The sequence below is a fragment of the Ascaphus truei genome, chromosome 4, assembly GCF_040206685.1.
Source record: "Ascaphus truei isolate aAscTru1 chromosome 4, aAscTru1.hap1, whole genome shotgun sequence".
Taxonomy (NCBI): domain Eukaryota; kingdom Metazoa; phylum Chordata; class Amphibia; order Anura; family Ascaphidae; genus Ascaphus; species Ascaphus truei.
The window spans coordinates 35,740,174-35,760,346 of NC_134486.1; the positions used below are offsets into that span (position 1 = coordinate 35,740,174).

The 20,173-nt window shown below is 44.7% G+C and overlaps 1 protein-coding gene across 4 annotated transcripts in view; it reads right to left on the reverse strand.

Annotated features, from left to right (window-relative positions):
* The window catches only part of MARK1 (microtubule affinity regulating kinase 1), a 127,377-nt gene that overhangs the window by 48,789 nt on the left and 58,415 nt on the right, over positions 1–20,173 (reverse strand). For 2 of the 4 annotated variants that reach the window (XM_075595571.1, XM_075595575.1), the window contains exon 4: positions 8,061–8,087. The exons of 1 other annotated variant lie outside the window; for it this stretch is intronic. In XM_075595571.1, coding sequence (XP_075451686.1) covers positions 8,061–8,087 — 27 coding nt within the window. Of the gene's footprint in view, positions 1–4,329; positions 4,456–8,060; positions 8,088–20,173 lie in introns of those variants that run through there. One more of the 4 variants, XM_075595574.1, reaches the window with a different exon arrangement.

Genomic DNA, 20,173 nt, shown 5'->3' on the forward strand with positions numbered 1-20,173 from the left:
TTCTGGCATTTGATTGGTTCAGCGGCTGTCACAAGGCGACAGCCCTTGAAAAATCAAATATTGATATACGCACGGCCTTACTCAGCTGATGTTCGCATTTTATCGGCTTTGCTTTTACAGATGTTTGTCTAGTTCAGTACTACTCACATGACAGATGTTAATACATCCGCTATTTGGCCACTCTTCAGTATAGCGAGAAGTCATCCTGCCCAGTTTGTCTAGTTCAGTACTACTCACATGATAGATGTTAATACATCCGCTATTTGGCCACTCTTCAGTATAGCGAGAAGTCATCCTGCCCAAAACTGATAAGATGTATTTTTATATATATTAAAAAATAAAAACAGAATTCATTAGCTAGCAGTTTTGTGGCCATAGGGGGAACACCAGAACCTTTAACCAAGTTTCTCAGGAAACACAGGGCTGAAAATACAGCAGTTAAGCTATGGGGGACACACTGGTTTAAGTTCTAAAAAAAAAAAAAAAAAAACAGTGATTGCCGCTTTAATTGTCTGACCCATACCTACTTTATTTTCTTTTATTATGAAATCCAAGTTGTGTTTCAAATAGAAACAATTCTCTGTTGCTCCCTGATTTTCCCCCACTTGTACTCCGTATAACGTAGGCCTTCTAATTCATTCTGATGAACTCTTTCCTAGAGAAGCCTTTTCCTAAGAATTCCTTCCCCTTACACATGGATGGACACCTTACCCTGGAACCATTGGGAAGTCGGGCATAGTGTCTCCAATAAGTATAAAAATAAGGCAGTGCACTGGCCAAAGTAACAGAAGGAGGCTCACGGTTTTAAGCAACAAAAAATAGATTACATAAAAGGTGGACAAAAGGGTCCCCCCTAGGCCACAGCAGGGGTCCACTTGCTGTGGCCTAGGTCTAGAGGGGACCCTTTTGTCCACTTTTTATGTCATAAATCTATTTTTTGTTGCTTAAAACCGTGAGCCTCCTTCTGTTACTTTGGGCAGTGCACTGCCTTATTTTTCTACTTGTTCCTGCCATCACCTGGGAGATTGCACTATGCCTATGGAGATTCTGAGATTGGATACTCCAGGAGAAACTGAGTGAGTTCACTTTGTGGGTCGCTGTACCCCTTTTTTCTCTGATATATGGGACGTTGGTCTGTACTATTTATTTATGGTGCCGCTGGCATTAGGTACTAGTCCCCTAACCCTATTAGGGCTTCGTTATGCTATATGCTTACATTGAAGGAGTTTATCCTAAACCTCAGTTTATTATGCCAAACAGGACTTGTTTTTTTCTGATGCACTGGCTTTCTACACAATAGTATCTCCAATAGACTACTTCTCCATCTCGGGCTGAAGGAACGGCTCAGTGAGAAGATACTGACTGAAGACGAGGAGTCTAATGTTGAACCTGGTTCAAATTTCGTTGTCAGCTCAGTCTAACATTGGACAAGTTATTTCATCTACAAGTGCCCCAGGCACCAACCAACATTCGATTTTAAGTTGTACATGGCAGGGACTAATTGTGCCACAAACTTTCTATGAACAACGCTATATCTGGCTGTTTTAATTTATTTTATTATTAAGACCTTCTCAAGCACTAGGAAGAAGCACAGTAAATACAGGCCACAGTGAGGGAGTCACTCCATACCCTCAAACCAAACACCCAGTTTACTTTTTTGGAGGTTCAGATGCAATGGTTTCCTAAATCAACTTTAAGCTAGACATAACAGTGGGCGAGTACTGCCCAAAATAATCTCCCTTCCCCCAAACCCCAGAAAAAAAGAAATCTTTCAATCTAAAGCAGCCGGGAGCCCCTCGGCGACGCTCCTCTCTCCCCCCTTCTCTCACCTTTTGTGCCGGTCCACGTGCTTCCCTTCTCGCCTCCAGCTTGGCTGGATTGCATGCTGTTCCCTCCACCCCCCCCCCTCCTTCAGTGTCACAGGGAGCGGGTGGAGCTATGGTGATTTAAAGGAGGGGAGGGAAGGCAGTCTGCTCCCTGGAAAGAAGTTCCCGCCCACTCGTCCCTTTGTTTGTGTAATACCATGACAATGCTATAATATGTTGTATATTATGTTGTATTTTCTTCCTTTTCAAAAAATAAGTATACATGGGAAGGATGTTGTTCCAGGTAGTAATCCGATTGCCAATTCTTAGAGTCGGGAAGGAATTAACTTTCCCCTTATGAGATATCATTGGATAATGTGTCACTGGGGTTTTTGTTTGCCTTCCCCTGGATCCAAATACTGTAAGTAAGGGTATAGGATAAAGTATCTGTCGTCTAAATTTAGCATAGGTTGAACTTGGACGTACGTCTTTTTTCAACCTCATCTACTATGTAACTGTCTGCCATGTTTGAGGTGGGCATTCCATGGCGTGTGTTGCCTACATCACAGCGGCTGTTGGGGGGGTGGGGGGTAAGTGTGCGTTAACCTTGCCAGTGGGGGCTCTGGTGCAGAAAACCCCTAAAGCTCATGTGTCTGGGACCAGTACAGCTTAATGGCCATGCCAACTGACGTCCAGTTTGGTGGGTCTTGCGGGCCATCCGCCTTTACCCGTGGGGAGAGCACACTGGCAGGGTTGGCACTTACCAGGCTTTATTTGAGTAAATAAAGCTGTGGCCTTTGTACCTCCAGACCTTTGTTTTGGGTTTATTTATGTCGCTTGGGGGAGGTGGGGGTTGGAGGGAAAGTGGAGCTTCCTCCCAGGCTCCAAGGCCATGAGCTTTACGCGATTATAGTGTGAAGGATTGTCCCTTTTATCAGGAAGATTAGGGAAGTGACATCATAAGACAGAGTACAGCTCCCAATCAGAGAGTAGGGGAGAGAACGGTAACCTAACATTGAAGTGTGGGGCAAGAGCAAGTCCCCGGGGTCAAAAAGCAACCCCAGGGTGGTAACAGAGACTGGAATATTTTCCGAGCGCAGCATGCACAAGTGAAAGAATACATAAAGTAACCTGCCCGTGCATCACTCACTGATTATCCAACATTTATTAAGTTTAGTGACAGCACATCCTTCTCCTTCACCGAACTCCTTTCACGCCAAATCTAATTTATGGCTCAAAACCGCGATTTGCTTTGTGAATGCACAAACGTTCCTGAAAGCTGGACTTTATGACAGTAGAGAGCCGGATTTACTTGTACGTTTATCAGCAGATACAAAGCGGTGTGAATTCCAAGGCTGTGCACTGGATAAGATTGTTCGCATTGAACCTCATAAGTTACTAACTTTCATAGCTTGGCTAATCATTTATTCTCTAATGACATTTAACTGAATGTACAAGAACGAACAAAGAAGCATCTAAAAACGGACTGATTTAAAGAGCGTACAGGACCACCGTCTGCAGAGGCAGGCAGACTGGGAAACATTTGTAGCATTAACAGCTTCAGTGCTGGATTACTTTACTATTTCATATAGCTCTTTTCTCCTAACGGGACACAAAGCGCTTCACAATTACCATATAGTTAGTAATCATCAGACTACACATTAGCAGCCGGTTGGCTTTTCTCCGGTTACACAGGATTCAAGCGCAACACTTGTTTTCACAAAAACACAAGTAAATTGGATACTGTAAGGGTGATGGAGTCATTTCTAAGGAGCCCAGTAACAGGGAAAATGGGTTTCTTTACTAGATAGGCTGGACAGCCCCTTTCAAGTACAGCTGTCTGAGGGTGTCCCTGCACTAACTGCCTGGCACCCAGGGTCGGCTGGGAAGTTTGCGGGGAGCTCCCCCTGTATGGTCCGGTCATTATGGCTCCGGACTGTCAAATAGTGTCGCGTTGCCATGACCACAGGGCGCCACATTGTCATGGCAATGCGGCGCCACAGGGCATCCCATTGTCATGGCAACGCGACACCATTTGATGTTGCATTGTCATAATGATGAGCCCATGCAGGGGGCGATGCCGGGAGGATAAGGTAAGAGTTACAGAGGCCGCGTGCTCTCCCCTGACAATCAGTTTAAATGTTGTGGGTGAGAGCGCGGGGCCTCTGTAAACTCGGGGTTCAGCGCAGTGGTGCCGACCGCACCGCCATCACGCTGGCCCTGCTAGCACCCTTAATTCTTTCGGTGTGAAGTCAGTGTCTGGGGATGACTATCATTCGAGCCATGGTGCTAAAGAGAAAGTTTGATACCTTGCATAATATCCCTCGTAGATATTACATGTTAGAGAAGCGTTCCATATATAAAAATAAATATAAATGTATCCTGAAGCAGGGGGGAGGTTGCCACGGGAGACCAGGACTAATACCAGGGATCAACTCGCCAGGCAGAAACACAGTGGTTTATAAAATTAATTTATTGGAACAACGTTATCCACAGCTGACAAACGGACAACACACATACTCACAACTGGGGAAAAACTGTGGTAGCCTATAGTCCTAGGCGCAGGGACCTCCTTGCAGAGATTTTCCCTGTTCTCCCTTCCCTGCAATGTCCTCTGAAACAGGATTCCAGGCCCGACACCAGCACAGGAGTGGACACCGCAGCTTCTCTCAGTTACAGCAACAACTTCTGTCACGCCTCGTTCATCGTGCCAGAGGCAGGAGTTGAGGGAGGGCATTCGGGAGGGAGGGCGGCAGTCTGCTGGGCGATGTGCGTTCATCCCCAGCAGACGTTTTCAGGAGTTGAGGAGGGGGCGGGGCTACAGACGGCAGGTTAGGGATCCAAGTTGCAGTCATGAAATCATTCTCAAGAATGATTTCATTGGCTGCCTAGGTCCCAGTGACGCTGCTGCAGCTTCAAAAAACGAAACTGTAGCCAGCGTTAACTCCTGGCTTCGGAGACAGGGCAGCTGCTACCCTGACAACCAGTATTCAATTTGAATACTTTGTGTCCCACGGCAGCACGCCCTCCCTCCGAAGCCTGCACCCTGAACGAGGCCTTAGGCCTTAGGCCTCGTTCAGGGTGCTGGCTTCGGGGGCAGGGCGTGCTGACGTGCGTGCTGCCGTGAGCAACAAAGTATTCAATTTGAATACTTGTTGTCAGGGTAGCTACTGCCCTGCCTCCGAAGCCAGGAGTTGCTGCTGACGACAGCTTCAGTAAGGGCTCGTTCAGGGAGCCAGCTGAGGACTCGGAGGGGGGGCGTACGGGAGGCAGTGCTGGGAGTTTGCTGGGCGACATGTGATTATCCCCCAGCAAACTTTTCAGCGTTGGGGAGGGGGCGGGGCTACAGACGCAGGGTTAAAGTATCCAAGCTGCAGTCATGAAATCATTCTGAAGAATGATTTCATTGGCTGCCTTGGTCCCTGTGACGCTGCTTCAGCTCCAAGAAACGAAATTTTCGTTTACTGAAGCTGTCGTCAGCAGCAACTCCTGGCTTCGGAGGCAGGCCAGTAGCTACCGTGACAACAAGTATTCAAATTGAATACTTTGTTGCTCACGTCAGCACGCCCTGCCCCCGAAGCCAGCACCCTGAACGAGGCCTAAACGAAAATTTAGTTTCTTGGAGCTGAAGCAGCGTCACAGGGACCAAGGCAGCCAATGAAATCATTCTTCAGAATGATTTCATGACTGCAGCTTGGATACTTTACATTCTTCAGAATGATTTCATGACTGCAGCTTGGATACTTTACATTCTTCAGAATGATTTCATGACTGCAGCTTGGATACTTTACCCTACCGTCTGTAGCCCCGCCCCCTCCCCAACGCTGAAAAGTCTGCGGGGGGATAATCACATGTCGCCCAGCAAACTCCCAGCACTGCCTGCCTCCCGCCCTCCCTCCGAGTCCTCAGCTGGCAACCTGAACGAGCCCTTAGTAACTCTTATGGCTAGCTAGGAGTCTCCCTCACCACCTTGTTATATGCTAAACTCACAATATTGAAACAGTCAGGGCCAGGTGCTGTCTATGTGCTCAGCCCCTGATTGGTGGGTAGAAATGCAACATAAAAAGAGTAACATACAAAATGCTACAGGGAAAGGTCACAAACACGTTTGCAACATTTTCCCTGCAAACAAAATTAACCCCTGGTCCCCGAGGTGCTGGAACCAGGATAAGACATAATACATTATTTATACACGACATAATACCAGTGTATTATTGACAGGTAGGTGTAATGGCAGGCTTGACCTTTATTAACAGCAGCCGTCACAGGGGTCTCCGGAGCTGAACAGTGTTAATTTCAGCTCCCGGGACAACCTGTTTCCATGGATACTAACCTTCCGTAGGTGCTGCTGGTTCTTTGTAGAAGCCACCAAAGATTAACGGAGGACACCGTATATATAATGCATGGGAATACCAACAAAACAATTATGAAGAACTAAGGAAGATTGCAGTTGAAGGCGCAGGAAAAAACTGCAAGGAGTGGCTACCCAAAAACAGGATAAGAAAAATACCGGACAAAACAATTAATGAGGAGACAATAAATAAAACAATCCCAAGACGCAAGAATAAGAACTGAATCAGCAGAGCTGTGCCAGACAATATGTAAACGTATAACTGAAGATGTAAGAAAATGTAACTGTGATATGCTGAAGAAGACTATTGAAAATAACAGAAAGCTTCAAGAAGACAAAGCATCGACGTGTGGTTGGGAAGAAGCAAATCATCGCACTCAGACAAGACGACGGAACAACAATAAAACCTACCTTAAGACACACTTGCTTAAAGAAGCATATGAATAGCACTGTGGATATTCTGAACACATGATACATAAAGCTTGGCCCCCTGCAGACGCACTTACCAGAACGCCCTCCTACTGTCTCTGTACGTTCTCCCTACCTACCAATTAAGACTGTAAGCTCCTCGGGGCAGGGACTCCTCTTCCTTAATGTTACTTTTATGTCTGAAGCACTTATTCCCATGATCTGTTATTTATATTATCTGTTATTTATTTGATTACCACATGTATTACTACTGTGAAGCGCTATGTACATTAATGGCACAATATAAATAAAGATATACAATACAATACAATAAAAGACAGTGGACTTCTAAAGAGGGTTGAGGACTTCTACATGAAACTGTATGCAAACACAGATAACACAAACATAGGAAAAAGAAAACCAACGCCTGTGGCAAGGATGAAGAAATTCAAAGAGCAGAGGGCTAGACAGATCAGAAGAAATGACTATCGTTGGACAAAGATGGTACTCTACTGCAAACTTTTCCCTCTGCGCACCCCTGCTTGCTCTCCCCTCCTGCTCACGCCCCCTCTCCCACCTTGACTCCAGCGTCAAATGACGCCACAGAGTCATTAGACACGCTGGCGGAGACAAAGTAAGAGAAGTCAGAGATTCCTCGCACGGTCCCCCGGCATTTAATTTAAATGCTTTGGGGGAAAGCCCCCCTGTTTGCGCACCCCTGCTCTACTGTATTCCAAGAGAGCTTAAAGCACCAAGAAAACAAACAAAGGTAAGATGGGAGGATGAAGTCAGGAAATTTGTTGGAGCAACGTGGAAGAGAGGCTGCATCCGCAGTACCTGGAAGATCTAGAGATCTAGAGATATACAGCCCCTGAAGAAGGTCCCCCAGGGGACCGAAACGTCAGGCGTGTGTGCATTTTGGATGAAATAAATATATTTTGTGCTGGTAATTTAGATCACTTGTGATCTTATTCTGATACAAATAAGATATAAAAAACACATGGGTGGTCACAATTGTGAAAAACGAAGGCGTCAGCTTGAATTTTTAGGAGCCAATTATGTTAGGGGGCGGAGTGTTGCAAGGCGTGCGGTTGTTCAGGTTAACTTCCTCTCTCCCTCTCCACCCACTCAACTTTCACTCCTAAAAATCACCCCCCAAAGCACACTCTGACCTGAGGGAAAGCAGGAGCGGTCACAGTAGTGGAGCTCTCCACCTATCCCTCCCCAAGTCGTTGCTCGCTCTCCGGACTCACCCCCGGTAGTACACACCACTGACCTAATCTCGTTTTGATGTCGTGCTAGGGATTGGGCATGCTGTGACGGTGACTGACAGGCCACTCAGCCTCGCAAAACACAGGCAGGGGACAAACATTTCAGGCACTTGTGAAATTTCCATCACGGAGATAGATATGTTATATGCAACCCTCCTTGCCCGGCTCTTAAGGAATTTATATCATGATAAGACTATATGCATGGCTGTGCTCCATATCTCATACCTTTTCAGGGTGCTGGATCCGTGCAGGCTGGGTGTAGATATGCAGATGTTAGAATGAAGGGCGCCAAGAATGTTTACAGAACAAACAAAAGAGCTTTATTCACATCCGTTGATAATGCTTCACATAGACATTAACTGGTGACAAACAATATGGTTACTCTGTGCTTCTTCCCTTAGTAGCTCTCACTCCTACACTAGGGAGGTACTTAGTCTTCTTTAGGATTGCATCCCTTTGGTAGCTCGCACTCATACACTGGGAAGGAAATTATACTTGTGTCTTTTAGTAATGTTAGATTGGCAATCCCTTGCATTGCTTCCTCAATGCCCTGTATCTGTTAGGCCCTGGTTGGGGGCACTATTCTCAGTGATCAGTATCCCGTTACTATGGATGGCATTCTTCCTCTATACATAGCAGATTGGGAGTTTACTGAGGTCCTGTTGGTGGGAGTACTCTATCTTCAGGGATCAGTCACCTCTTCCATACCTATGGATTCGGGACTTTATTAGGGATCTTCCGGTGTGCCCGATCCAACTATGCTCCGGAGTTTCTATTTTGATTACTCCCTGCTCCTCTTCTGGTCAGAGAACAAATCTCTGTTCATTACTATGGGCTCGATCTGTAAAATACACGTTCCCTAACTGAAAACAAAGGTGACAGGACATTCTTACTACACACAAACATATTTACATAACTTACAGTGATGCTCTCTCCAACTTACTCCTGAGGAACCCAAATCTAAAACACTGGGGGTAGGGGGGATATACATATCCTCTCATCTCCCTACGGTGACATCAATGGTCCCAAGACCTAGTGGGGGAGTGGCTATCCATTCTGCAAGCCACCCTGTATCACATGATGGGAAGGGAAGTAACTCTGCGTGACCCCACACAGTTAATCCTCCAAGGTCCTTAACCACTACTAGTCCCTAGCAGGGGGGTATAGATATATAGATATACATATATACACACTAAAAGCAGCACTCCACTAACATTTTTTTCGCTTGGGTGCCATCCACAGTCAAGTAGTAAAACTAATAGGAGTAAAGTAGAAACTCCAGGACTTTTCATTTAGTGCATGAAGATTTTTAATTGGTCAATTACTCCTTTACTCCTATTAGTCCGTCTCCCTCTACAAAAAAAACGTGTCTCTCTGTACAAAGAAAACTAACTGGATTCTGATCACATCAACGTTTCGGGCCCCCCCTGGGACCTCTCTCAAGTGGTCTTCGGGGAGGTCCGGGAGGAGGGGACTGAAGCGTTGACAATCAACACACACACACCCACCCACAACCCCATCACTGCCTCAGAAACCCTCATAATTTTTAAGTTGTATACAGTATATGCAAGACTCATAATTCAACGTGAACTTGATGTAGACTAATGATACACCTCTCAGGACAGCCAAACAGAGAGATAATCACCATGCAACTTTAAAGCAGAAGAAATTCCCCTAAAACTCCCTTGTTTTCTTCCCAGGATTGGAACTCGAGTTGAACCGAAGCTGTTTCCAGTTCTGAGGACCCCCCCCCCCTGAAGGGGAGATTTAAACATAGTGCTTTCACTGGGGTGTATCCAAGCAACTAGGAGGCACACGGTCCAGCTCTGGGGAATCCCCCGGTTTTCAGCCATATTTAAAAAATGGAAGGTAACATTTAAAAAAATTTTTTTAAAGGAGTGAAAATTAACATATTGCAGAATAAGGAAAACTTATTTTAGCTATTGTTAAAGGCTCCTATTTAATATGGTGAGACATGTGGGAATGCCCAGTTATGTCATTTTGTATTCGTTTCCATTTGCTTCTCACCATTTTAAACAAAGGCCAAAGTTCTTCGAAGCAGGTCCTAGCAGCAGCGCCAACCTCCAAATCAGTTCTTCCCCTACTGATACAGGCTGTTCTCCAGGCACACAGACATGGACAGGCGCTAAACAAGCTGTGTAATGCTGTGTCGGATTGGTTACATCCACAAACTTAAGGACAAAAATACAGTTCTGTTTTGGATTTGTTTGTTTGAAAACCCCGTCCCCCGGAGCCGAATTCTCTTATCAGCAGCTTTGGGAACCCTTCCGTTTCCCAAGATATTTAGGCCAATATTTACTGAGAGATTCTATTCCATAAGAGAACTACTGTACCAGCAGCAGAAGTCACATTATCTTATGGAGAAGCAGCTCTAATGGCCTTCATCATCTTCAGCGAGTCTTGGGGAATTGGGGTGTAAGAGAGAGAGATAGATAGAAAAGAAATGTGGGAGGTAATGCAGGTTGATGCTGAAGTTTTAAATTAAAAATTCCAACTTGTCATTTTGACTGGCTTTTATGCAAGAGTATAGGTATATTTTGACAGTCAGGGCAGCATGGCATACAAAAATGATGGTCAAGCCCGCATCCTGCCCCTACTTGTCAAAATGGTGACCCAACCAAAGGGTTAAGATGCATCCCAGGGCTGCAAAATTGCTTCCAGACCAAGTAATAGGTAACCAGAGTTATGTATCGCTGACTGTGTGTTTAAACTGTTTTAAATATATCTGTGAGGCTAAATTGTATGCCTGGGCTAGCCCTTTGTGTGGGGGGCAGTGTTATGGGCAATGGGAGAATGGGGAAGGATGCACCCAACGGCTGGGACAGCATTGTTCTCTCCCCAGCAGTGAGCCTTCCAACCCAGCATGAGGTGTAGAGCTGGATTCGGGGACGGGGCCTAGTTCGTAGACCCGCCATTCGCCTGGTTCTCATTGGTCAGTTCCAATTTCCCATGCTCCCTGGCCCATCCTAAGAATGGCTCCCACCCATGACCCCGATTGGTCCATTCCCGACGCTGCTCTTGCTCCTGGCTCTGCGGGATAATGGTCTCTGCTGATTTGGAAACATGGAAAACCAGGTGTCAACCAATGGAGGCCGGAAAAATATACAAACCACCACCGTTCAGGGCTCCACAGTTGTTCATGGTTGTTCTCGGTATCTAGAGACCAATGATATGTTAATCCAGGGAGTTATCCGATTGCCAATCAGGAAGGAATTTATTTTTCCCCTTATGAGATATCATTGGATATGTCACTGGGGTTTTTTGTTTGCCTTGCTCTGTATCAATAAGTAAGTATAGATATAGGATAAAGTATCTGTTGTCTACATGTAGCACAGGTTGAATCCAGTATAAAGATGATACAGTATAGTCCAAAATCGCCAACGCTTCTGACCCTTGAAAGACGTTCAGCATGGGTATTAAGAAGCACAAACCTCGGGAGGTAAGGGAGCCCGCGAAGCAGAGAATAACATGTTTAAACACCAGAGGGTCCCCATGGGTTAGATTTTTTTTTTAAAGGGGAAAGGGTGTGGGAGAGAATACTACCTCTTTAGGTTGAAAGTACTAGCATCATGAATCAGGCACGTTTGTAAAAACGCACTATGGTTTATCACCACATCATGTGAACAGTGATGGAAATGTGACTGTTGTAGGCAGCAAAAGGGTTATTATTATTTAGATGGGTGTCAGATTTGCTACCCTTAAATGAAAATAGTGACCCCTTAATTCTGCCATTACATTGTATAGCATCTATGAATCACTTGTGCATATTGCACCAGTTAAATGTAAAATGTACGGAAAAGATTATTTGCATTCCACAGATAGAGGGTTACAACAAAGGGTGACATTTCCCAGTTTGCAATTAGACAGCGGGGACACTGTGCCTAATCACAAAGTCTCGAGCGCCGACAAAATGCAATGTGCGCAAGCTGTCAAGCACCAGCCGTAAAGGCCTCCGTTATTACACGATGCCTTGGCAGAAAAACCTGGTGCACAACGCAGCTGTTCATTATAGAGGTGTACAGAGAAAGAGCCAGCGAGAAAACGACGCGTCGATTAGCAAAAGGTTTGTTTGAGGATCGCAGAGCAAGAGGCAGCAAGGCAATTAAATGTCTTGGAAAGACTGGATATTTTCGAGGTTGTAAAACCTCTCTCTAGACTAAAATTAGAACAATGAAAAACGGTGGTTGAATGTTTGCTATTGAGATGTTGTCTTTATAATGTTTCCTTCAGCTAGGGGAAGGTGCCCGTATGTGGTCTTAAATACTCAAGATTTACATTGTTCTAATAAAAGCCATTACACCTACAGAAAATCCAATTTTAGCAAGAGCTACACGCAGTGTTACAGCTTGTAAAAGGGCCAACAAGCTCTTTCTATTACCATCTGCACCGTTTGTGTGTTACAGAATCCTACAGTGATCTGGGAAAATATCACTGACGTATGCACTTCATCCATGCTATGTGACCCAGCGGTTAAAACCAGCATAAACGATACGTGCTGCCCACTTGCCAAGGCACACAAAACATACCAGTATCCAGGCACATTATAAAGTTACTCTAACATTGCCTAGAGGAAGTTGAATACGTAATACCTCAAGAGCGCCAGGGATCCAGCACTCCCGACTCATGTGATAGTTCCAGGAACAATCACACAATGCTGCCAGGTTCCGGGTGCTGGAAACTGAAGGGAGATCCACTTGCTTTGTTTGTACGAACGTAATAATAATACATTTCGTATAGTGCTTTCTCTCAATGGAACTCAAAGCGCTTCCCAATTCCAGTATATTGCGCAGTACGCAGCACGCAAGAATTGTTACAGACACAGCCCCTACCCAGATGAGTTTACAATCTCTGATTTTGGTGCCTGAGGCACAGATAAAGTGACTTGCCCAAAGTCACAAGGAGCCGACCCTGGGAATTGAGAGCTGGTGTCTTTACTCACTGAGCCACTCCTTCTCCGTACCTGGTACATTGTCATTAGGGCAGTGTGACGATTACTTAGTAGAACATTTTACATTTACAGAATTGGTGTGCTGAGACAGATCAGGTGTGACAGTGATCATAGAGAGCAGAAGGTGTAGATAGAGCACAGCCAGGGATATCTTGAATGCTTACCATGCAAGGAAAAAAGAAACAGCCAGGCCACTCCAAAGTAACAAAAAGATATTGGTAGATTTATTGCATGCTGAACATACAGACAAATGGACAAGGTAAACGCACCTACGCGTTTCGTACTCAAGGTACTTTATCAAGGTGACAACAGTGTGATAAAGCTGCTTATTTGTACTTACCTGAACTGCCTCTAAGCCAATAGGATGCCGCGTCATTAACTTGCGTCGCGCAGGATTGCAGTCACCTGCAACTGCGCAGAATCGCGAGGGAGGGGCACGCACAGCCATAGGCTGTGCAGTTCGGGCATGGTACAAAACTAAATTACTTACACTAAACGCTGCAGCCCACAAAGTGACGTCATCAGCGCGCATCACAAGCCGTGGTCGCGCTGACGTCACGTCGTGTACCACAGCTTGGCAGAACCTGTGAACTTTTTTACAAAACAAAAACTTTATTGAAAATGGACAATATGTTAAAACTATATAAAAAAACAAAATGGTTAAGAAAAACCACACAAATGACTTGTTGCAATAATAGCTGCAACCCTAGCAGCAGTATGCTGTGTTGATATGATGACGTCACTTTGTGGGCTGCAGCGTTTAGTGTAAGTAATTTAGTTTTGTACCATGCCCGAACTCGCGCCCCTCCCTCGCGATTCTGCGCAGATGCAGGTGACTGCAATCCTGCGCGACGCGAGTTAATGACGCGGCATCCTATTGGCTTAGAGGCAGTTCAGGTAAGTACAAATAAGCAGCTTTATCACACTGTTGTCACCTTGATATAAAGTACCTTGAGTACGAAACGCGTAGGTGCGTTTACCTTGTCCATTTGTCTGTATGTTCAGCATGCAATAAATCTACCAATATCTTTTTGTTACTTTGGAGTGGCCTGGCTGTTTCTTTTTTCCTCGCATGGTAAGCATTCAAGATATCCCTGGCTGTGCTCTATCTACACCTTCTGCTCTCTTGGACCTACAACGGATGGATTGCACGCCGCCAACGACAAGAGTGCCCCTGGGGTAGTACAGGTAAAGTGCCGCCGTGCCTTATTTCATTCCTGTCTACCACGGACATAGTCCACTCATTAGCATTGTACTGGTTGGGTGTTATTATGTGTTATGGTTGTGGCTGTCTAGCCGACCCCACTGGTACACCTATTCCCACCAGTTCCCATTATTATTAGGGGCACTCCATCGTGTTTTTGGATTAACTCATTGTGGATTCATATATTTGGATACTCCAACTACAGGACCGGTTACAATTTTAGAGCATCACATCTACTTTTTTCCTTGTGTGAGTGATCATATGCGTAAAATTGGTTGGCCAGTACGTTTTCTGAAGCACAAGTCACGTCAAACCCATGGAGAGGTCCGAATGGGTCGTGTCAAAATCTCTTCCGAGTTACAATGCTACATACATACATACATACATATATATATATATATATTTATTTATTTTTCAGTGATATGACGTTTTCTTAGAAGATACAACAGAATTTAAAAAACTAAGAGAGTTACAAATTAGGAAGGAAAATAAAAGTTTGAGTTGTATAAAAATGGAGCATTTGTAAGATGACGGAATTAAAGTAGTAACTCCCCCAAAAAGCCTTTTTGAGTTGAACTCATAAGGTTAGTATCTTGCACCCGAGGATTTCCTGCTCTTTTGTTTAGCTTTTAAGTTCCTTAAGGCTTCTCTAGTGTTTAAAAAAATTGTGTGTGTGCCGAGCACGTGCATTTTAATAAGAAACTTCTTTGTCTTTTGTCAGTTTTGTCACAGAAATTGTATTTGTGTTGGTCATGATTTAATTAAAAATCAAGATACAATTTCTGTGACAAAACACCAAATTTTTGGACTTAGAACATGCCTGCTCAACACACACCCACTGTATTAGCTATTTGCACTAATTGTGAATTCCTCGTTTGTGTGTGACACAGTGTGTGACACCGTGTGTGTGTGTGTGTGTCTGTGTGACACAGGTTGTGTGACTGTGGGGGGTGGGAGTGCTTTGGTGGGGGAGGGGTGGTTGGTGGGTGGTCTCGGCTCCATGTGCTCTTCTCCGCTGACGCTGCTGCCCAAGCGTGCCGCGCTGACGACTGCCGCGCTCCAGAGGCCTCTGCTCATGCGCGCTGGAGACCGGGCGGAGTATTCTTCTGCGCATGCGCAAAAGCCCCGCATGCGCTTTATCGCGGCGGTGGCCGCATCTGTGCATGTGCAACATGTCTGCACACGAGCAAAGGCCCGAGGACCCTGCTGTGCGCTGACGGCGAGAGACATCTACTGCGCATGTGCATGCCGAGCCACCTGCGCAGAGATGGACTGTGGGCATGGAGGTAAATGCGCGACTGACGGCTTCATCTGCCAGCACTGACGTCATTTCCATGACCCACTTCCGTCTCCAGAAACAGCGATTTGGTCCCACTAAAGAAGTTCAACTTCAAAAATGATTTTCTTAAAACTCTAGTTTTTGAGGTTAGCATGGGGAACCTTTAGGCTGCAATGGCCTCTGAGGAAACTCCCGGACACTTAACATTTCCAAAGCTTACATCTCCTGAACAAAGCATCAGATTTCACAAGTAAAAACAGCCTTAGCAAGACGAGATCTCTTAAAATGGGGGTGGGGGAGGGAATGACATATGGATCAGCACGGGCTGCGGTTTGAAATGTGACATGGTGCCGTCCAGCTGACGAATACATCTCACAATGACCAATATAAATCCCTCCACTTCCACAAATCAATGTATTCGGGTCACTGAATACATTCGAGCAAAAATGCATCACCACCCTTTACAGGGGAAGAGCAAATCAATATTTATTGAAAGGAAATATCCATTAGTCTTTCAACTCGCAGGGTTTAAGATCATCCATTATTTACACAAGGTCTGCTCGAAGCTATGGGTCAGGCAAGAATTTCATTTCCCCCCAGTCTTACGAATGGGATTATCCTGCGAATTTTAAAGTCCTTTCGATGAGAATCCACCATCACCATGCCCGTATTTAGGCTTAAAACTACTAGGCCCGGGGCCTGCAGTTACAGATGACAGCTGTTTAACAACTTCTCATTTTCCTCTGAAACACTACAAAGATTGTCCAATGGCAAGGTCACTCACAGCCTTAGAAGTGGGTGAATCTAGTTCAAATCTCGGTGTCTACTCTGACTTTGAGCTTGAGAAAGTCACTATCTCCCTGTACCTCCAGCACCAAAATGAGATTGTAAGATCATAGCGCGTGCAGAATTCCATGTACAGCGCTGGGTATAACGTCAGCCCCATATAAGAAAACTATTATATTAAAATTACAGGTATTTACAGCTCTGACACCCGGTTGGTCTTTCTGGAGACTAAACTAAAACAATCCCTTATGGGATTAATGGTGCGGACCCACATAAAGTGATACTTTTCCTATTACACAGGATTGGGGGTGAGTCAGCAGATGCCCAGCCCAGTGTTGCCTGGAAACAAGGACGTCAGAGGGTGTATAAATAGGAAGGAGAAGGTACTAGAGGTTGGGTTGCTGGAGGAGCAAAAGTGGAAGAGCCTCAATGTATATAATTAAGAAGTATGTTCCCGAGTGCATAGAATGTTCTAGGTATGGACAGTGGCCCTTCAAGACAGAATCACCAGGTTTTTGGCCACGGTGAACCCAGTGGTTCACAGAAGAGGAGGCATGCACGCTACAGAAGCCCCCATGGGGAAGATCCCAGGGTGCCATAGGATCAGCTCTACAGGTAGATCCACACACGCCTCATTTACAGTCCATCTAGAGATGGCAGATCAGAGATAGACGTGGGGTGTAGATCCCCTATTTATATTGAGTCAGCCAAGGCCCAAGAAGGCGCCTAAAGTGACAGAGCATAATGGACGTTATACAGAATAGGACAGGTTAATTATGTAGAATCCAGTTAAACGTCCGCACCACCCCAAGGTGTTAAGTGAGGGCGCCTGGGGATGCCATCGGTAAGAGTACAGACAGGTCAAATGAAACTGATGACACCTAAACCAATGTGTATTGTGTATGTATGAGAAGAGTCCTAGTAAACGGGGCATAAATAGAGTGTGTGTGCTACAAAAGTTCCTGGCGCCCATCATTTCTATCTTTGCTTACTCATCGCGCAGCCGCACAAAGCCGCCACCCTGAATAAGGTAACGCACCCTGAATACGGTAATACCTCCTGTTTAGCAAATAATAGAGACACTGATGGAAGCTCCCTAGGAGCCGGGCAGAGAGAGGCACAAAATCTTCAACCAATGGAACATAATGAAGGGATTAAACATTAACCGGGGAAAGCTTTCACCCCAATGCTTTTTCTAAACCAGTTCAAGACATTCATCATTCACTTCACTGTAGCCATCATAAAATATGCATTACGCCAAAAGCAGAGCGTCCTACGAGAGGACGTATACCGTTCCCACAACAACCAAGGAGGTACAAATGGTGCTACAGCATGAAGGCTTGTTAAAACATACCACAGTATATATGTCTCTGACAAAGTAGTGGGCGCTTTGAACAGTGTCCCAGCAGGGTGGTAATGACAAAACAAAAAAAGGTTTTCAAAACTGCGAAGGGTAGGCCAAAATGCTGCGGCCAGCAGATTTAGTGACTACGGGATTGTGTAGAATTATAGATCCAATAGGCAGACTGGGAGGGTCAAAGAGGCCGTGTGCACCTTCAGGTTCCATATTTCTACCCCACGGGGTTTACCCGGCAACACACAATAAGCTCTCAGAATGAACTCAACAATATGATTTCCGTGACCAAGAATTACTGCCAAAATCTCTTCCCCTGGCTTCTAAGCAGTTTCTTGAATTCGGTCCCGTCCCCCACTTTTTTTGCTTCATCTCTCACAATAGGTAGACATCGCTGTCACCGGCTCTCGGATAGAGAATTATATAGAATATATATCTATCATAGAGCCAGGGGTAAGGGGTTAATAAACTTTTTCTACCTTAATGGCACTTGCCAACCTTTCTGCTAAATCGGCTAGTTTAATGCAGTGACACACACACACACACACACACACACACACACACACACACACACTACACTACCTGCAGTCACCATAATATATTATGTGGACGGTGCAGAGATCTGATCTTAAGTCTCATACCATTATTTAGCAGTGGACAACTTTGGCTACTTAGGATCACTTCCCAGTATGGCCTGTGCTGCAGACAGAGTCCCAGGGCGCTTGAATAGGCCATTTTTACATGCAGCTCAATACTGCTCCTTCACTAATGGAACCAAAAGACAGCGCTGAATAATTTATCAGGATTTAAAAAACACTTCCTTCATTTTATTAGCAGTTTTTAAAAAAGGCAGCAGAAATCTGAAATGCATTTGTGCAATTTTAATCTGTAGAAAATGCATGACTGGCCAAACATAATTAGATAGGAGGCCTACTGCACAGGCTAAACATTGCATTGGTCTTAAATGATACATGTCATGCACTGATCAGGCAGAATATAAAACGTTGCTAACTCCATCTTTCAGAGGTTTGTAACCTTACAAAATATTCAATTGTGATGTGGAAAAAAATAATAATAATTATGTATGTAGAGGCATACCCCGCATTAACGTACGCAATGGGACCGGAGCATGTATTTAAAGCGAAAATGTACTTAAAGTGAAGCACTGCCTTTTATCCACTTATCGATGCATGTACTGTACTGCAATCATCATATACGTGCATAACTGATGTAAATAAGGCAATTGTAACAGGCTCTATAGTCTTCCCGCTTGTGCACAGCTTCGGTGCAGGTAGAGAGTTCAACTTTGCTGTTCAGGACGTGCTGACAGGCGCATGCGTGAGCTGCCGTTTGACTATTGGGCGATATGTACTTACTCGCGGGTGTACTTAAAGTGAGTGTCCTTAAAGCGGGGTATGCCTGTATACACACACACACACACACACACACATATTCCAGAACTAATGATAAAAAAAGGGATATAATTTAGATAATGCGTGTGTGTGTGTGTGTGTGTGTGTGTGTGTGTGTGTGTGTGTGTGTGTGTGTGTGTGTGTGTGTGTGTGTGTGTGTGTGTGTGTGTGTGTGTGTGTATAAATATATAAAATATCTCTCATAGTCATCATCCCTTGTCGATCCACTTCTAGATGAAGGCCTCCTCAAGGAGAGTCACACAGACACACAGACAGATACACGTCCCTCCTCAGAAAATGAATCAAGGTCTCACTGAGGGACGGACACACTAGAACAGATGTAACATTCGTTCTTACACACCAACGTGTTAATCCCGCCCCTTTTTCACACGAGGCTAATGAAGACACAATGGTATCTGCTCCCACGGCCTGTCCCGCTGCTACATCTGTATTTCTTGAACAATGTAAACATACGGCACTTTCCTTTCACTTTCCGGAGCGCTGCGGTAATTAGGCTATATCTGGGTTCAGAGCAATTAGCACTCATGACTCAGGCACGTCCGTTCAGGTGTTATGTTGTTATGCTATAAAGGGATCTTCAACATTTTCTTTAAAAAGATTACAAATAAGAAAGACGAATATTTTCCTTGATCTTACTGGCAAAATACTGGATTATTTGAAGATTGCAATAAATTTTATCAAAACAACATAAATATTGAAGTTTGTTTAAAAAAAATAATGACAAAATCAGTGGTCATTATGCAACTACTGGCTAATAATAATTACAAATGCAAATCACTGCGGGCTATCAAGTCTTTTCCAAACCCCATCACTGCAGAAGTGGCATGAAACTCACTGCAGAGTACTGAATTGCATGAAACTCACTGCAGAGTACTGAATTGCATGAAACTCATTGCAGAGTACTGAATTGCATGAAACTCATTGCAGAGTACTGAATTGCATGAAACTCACTGCAGAGTACTGAATTGCATGAAACTCATTGCAGAGTACTGAATTGCATGAAACTCGTTGCAGAGTACTGAATTGCATGAAACTCATTGCAGAGTACTGAATTGCATGAAACTCACTGCAGAGTACTGAATTGCATGAAACTCGTTGCAGAGTACTGAATTGCATGAAACTCACTGCAGAGTACTGAATTGCATGAAACTCACTGCAGAGTACTGAATTGCATGAAACTCACTGCAGAGTACTGAATTGCATGAAACTCACTGCAGAGTACTGAATTGCATGAAACTCACTGCAGAATACTGAATTGCATGAAACTCGTTGCAGAGTACTGAATTGCATGAAACTCACTGCAGAGTACTGAA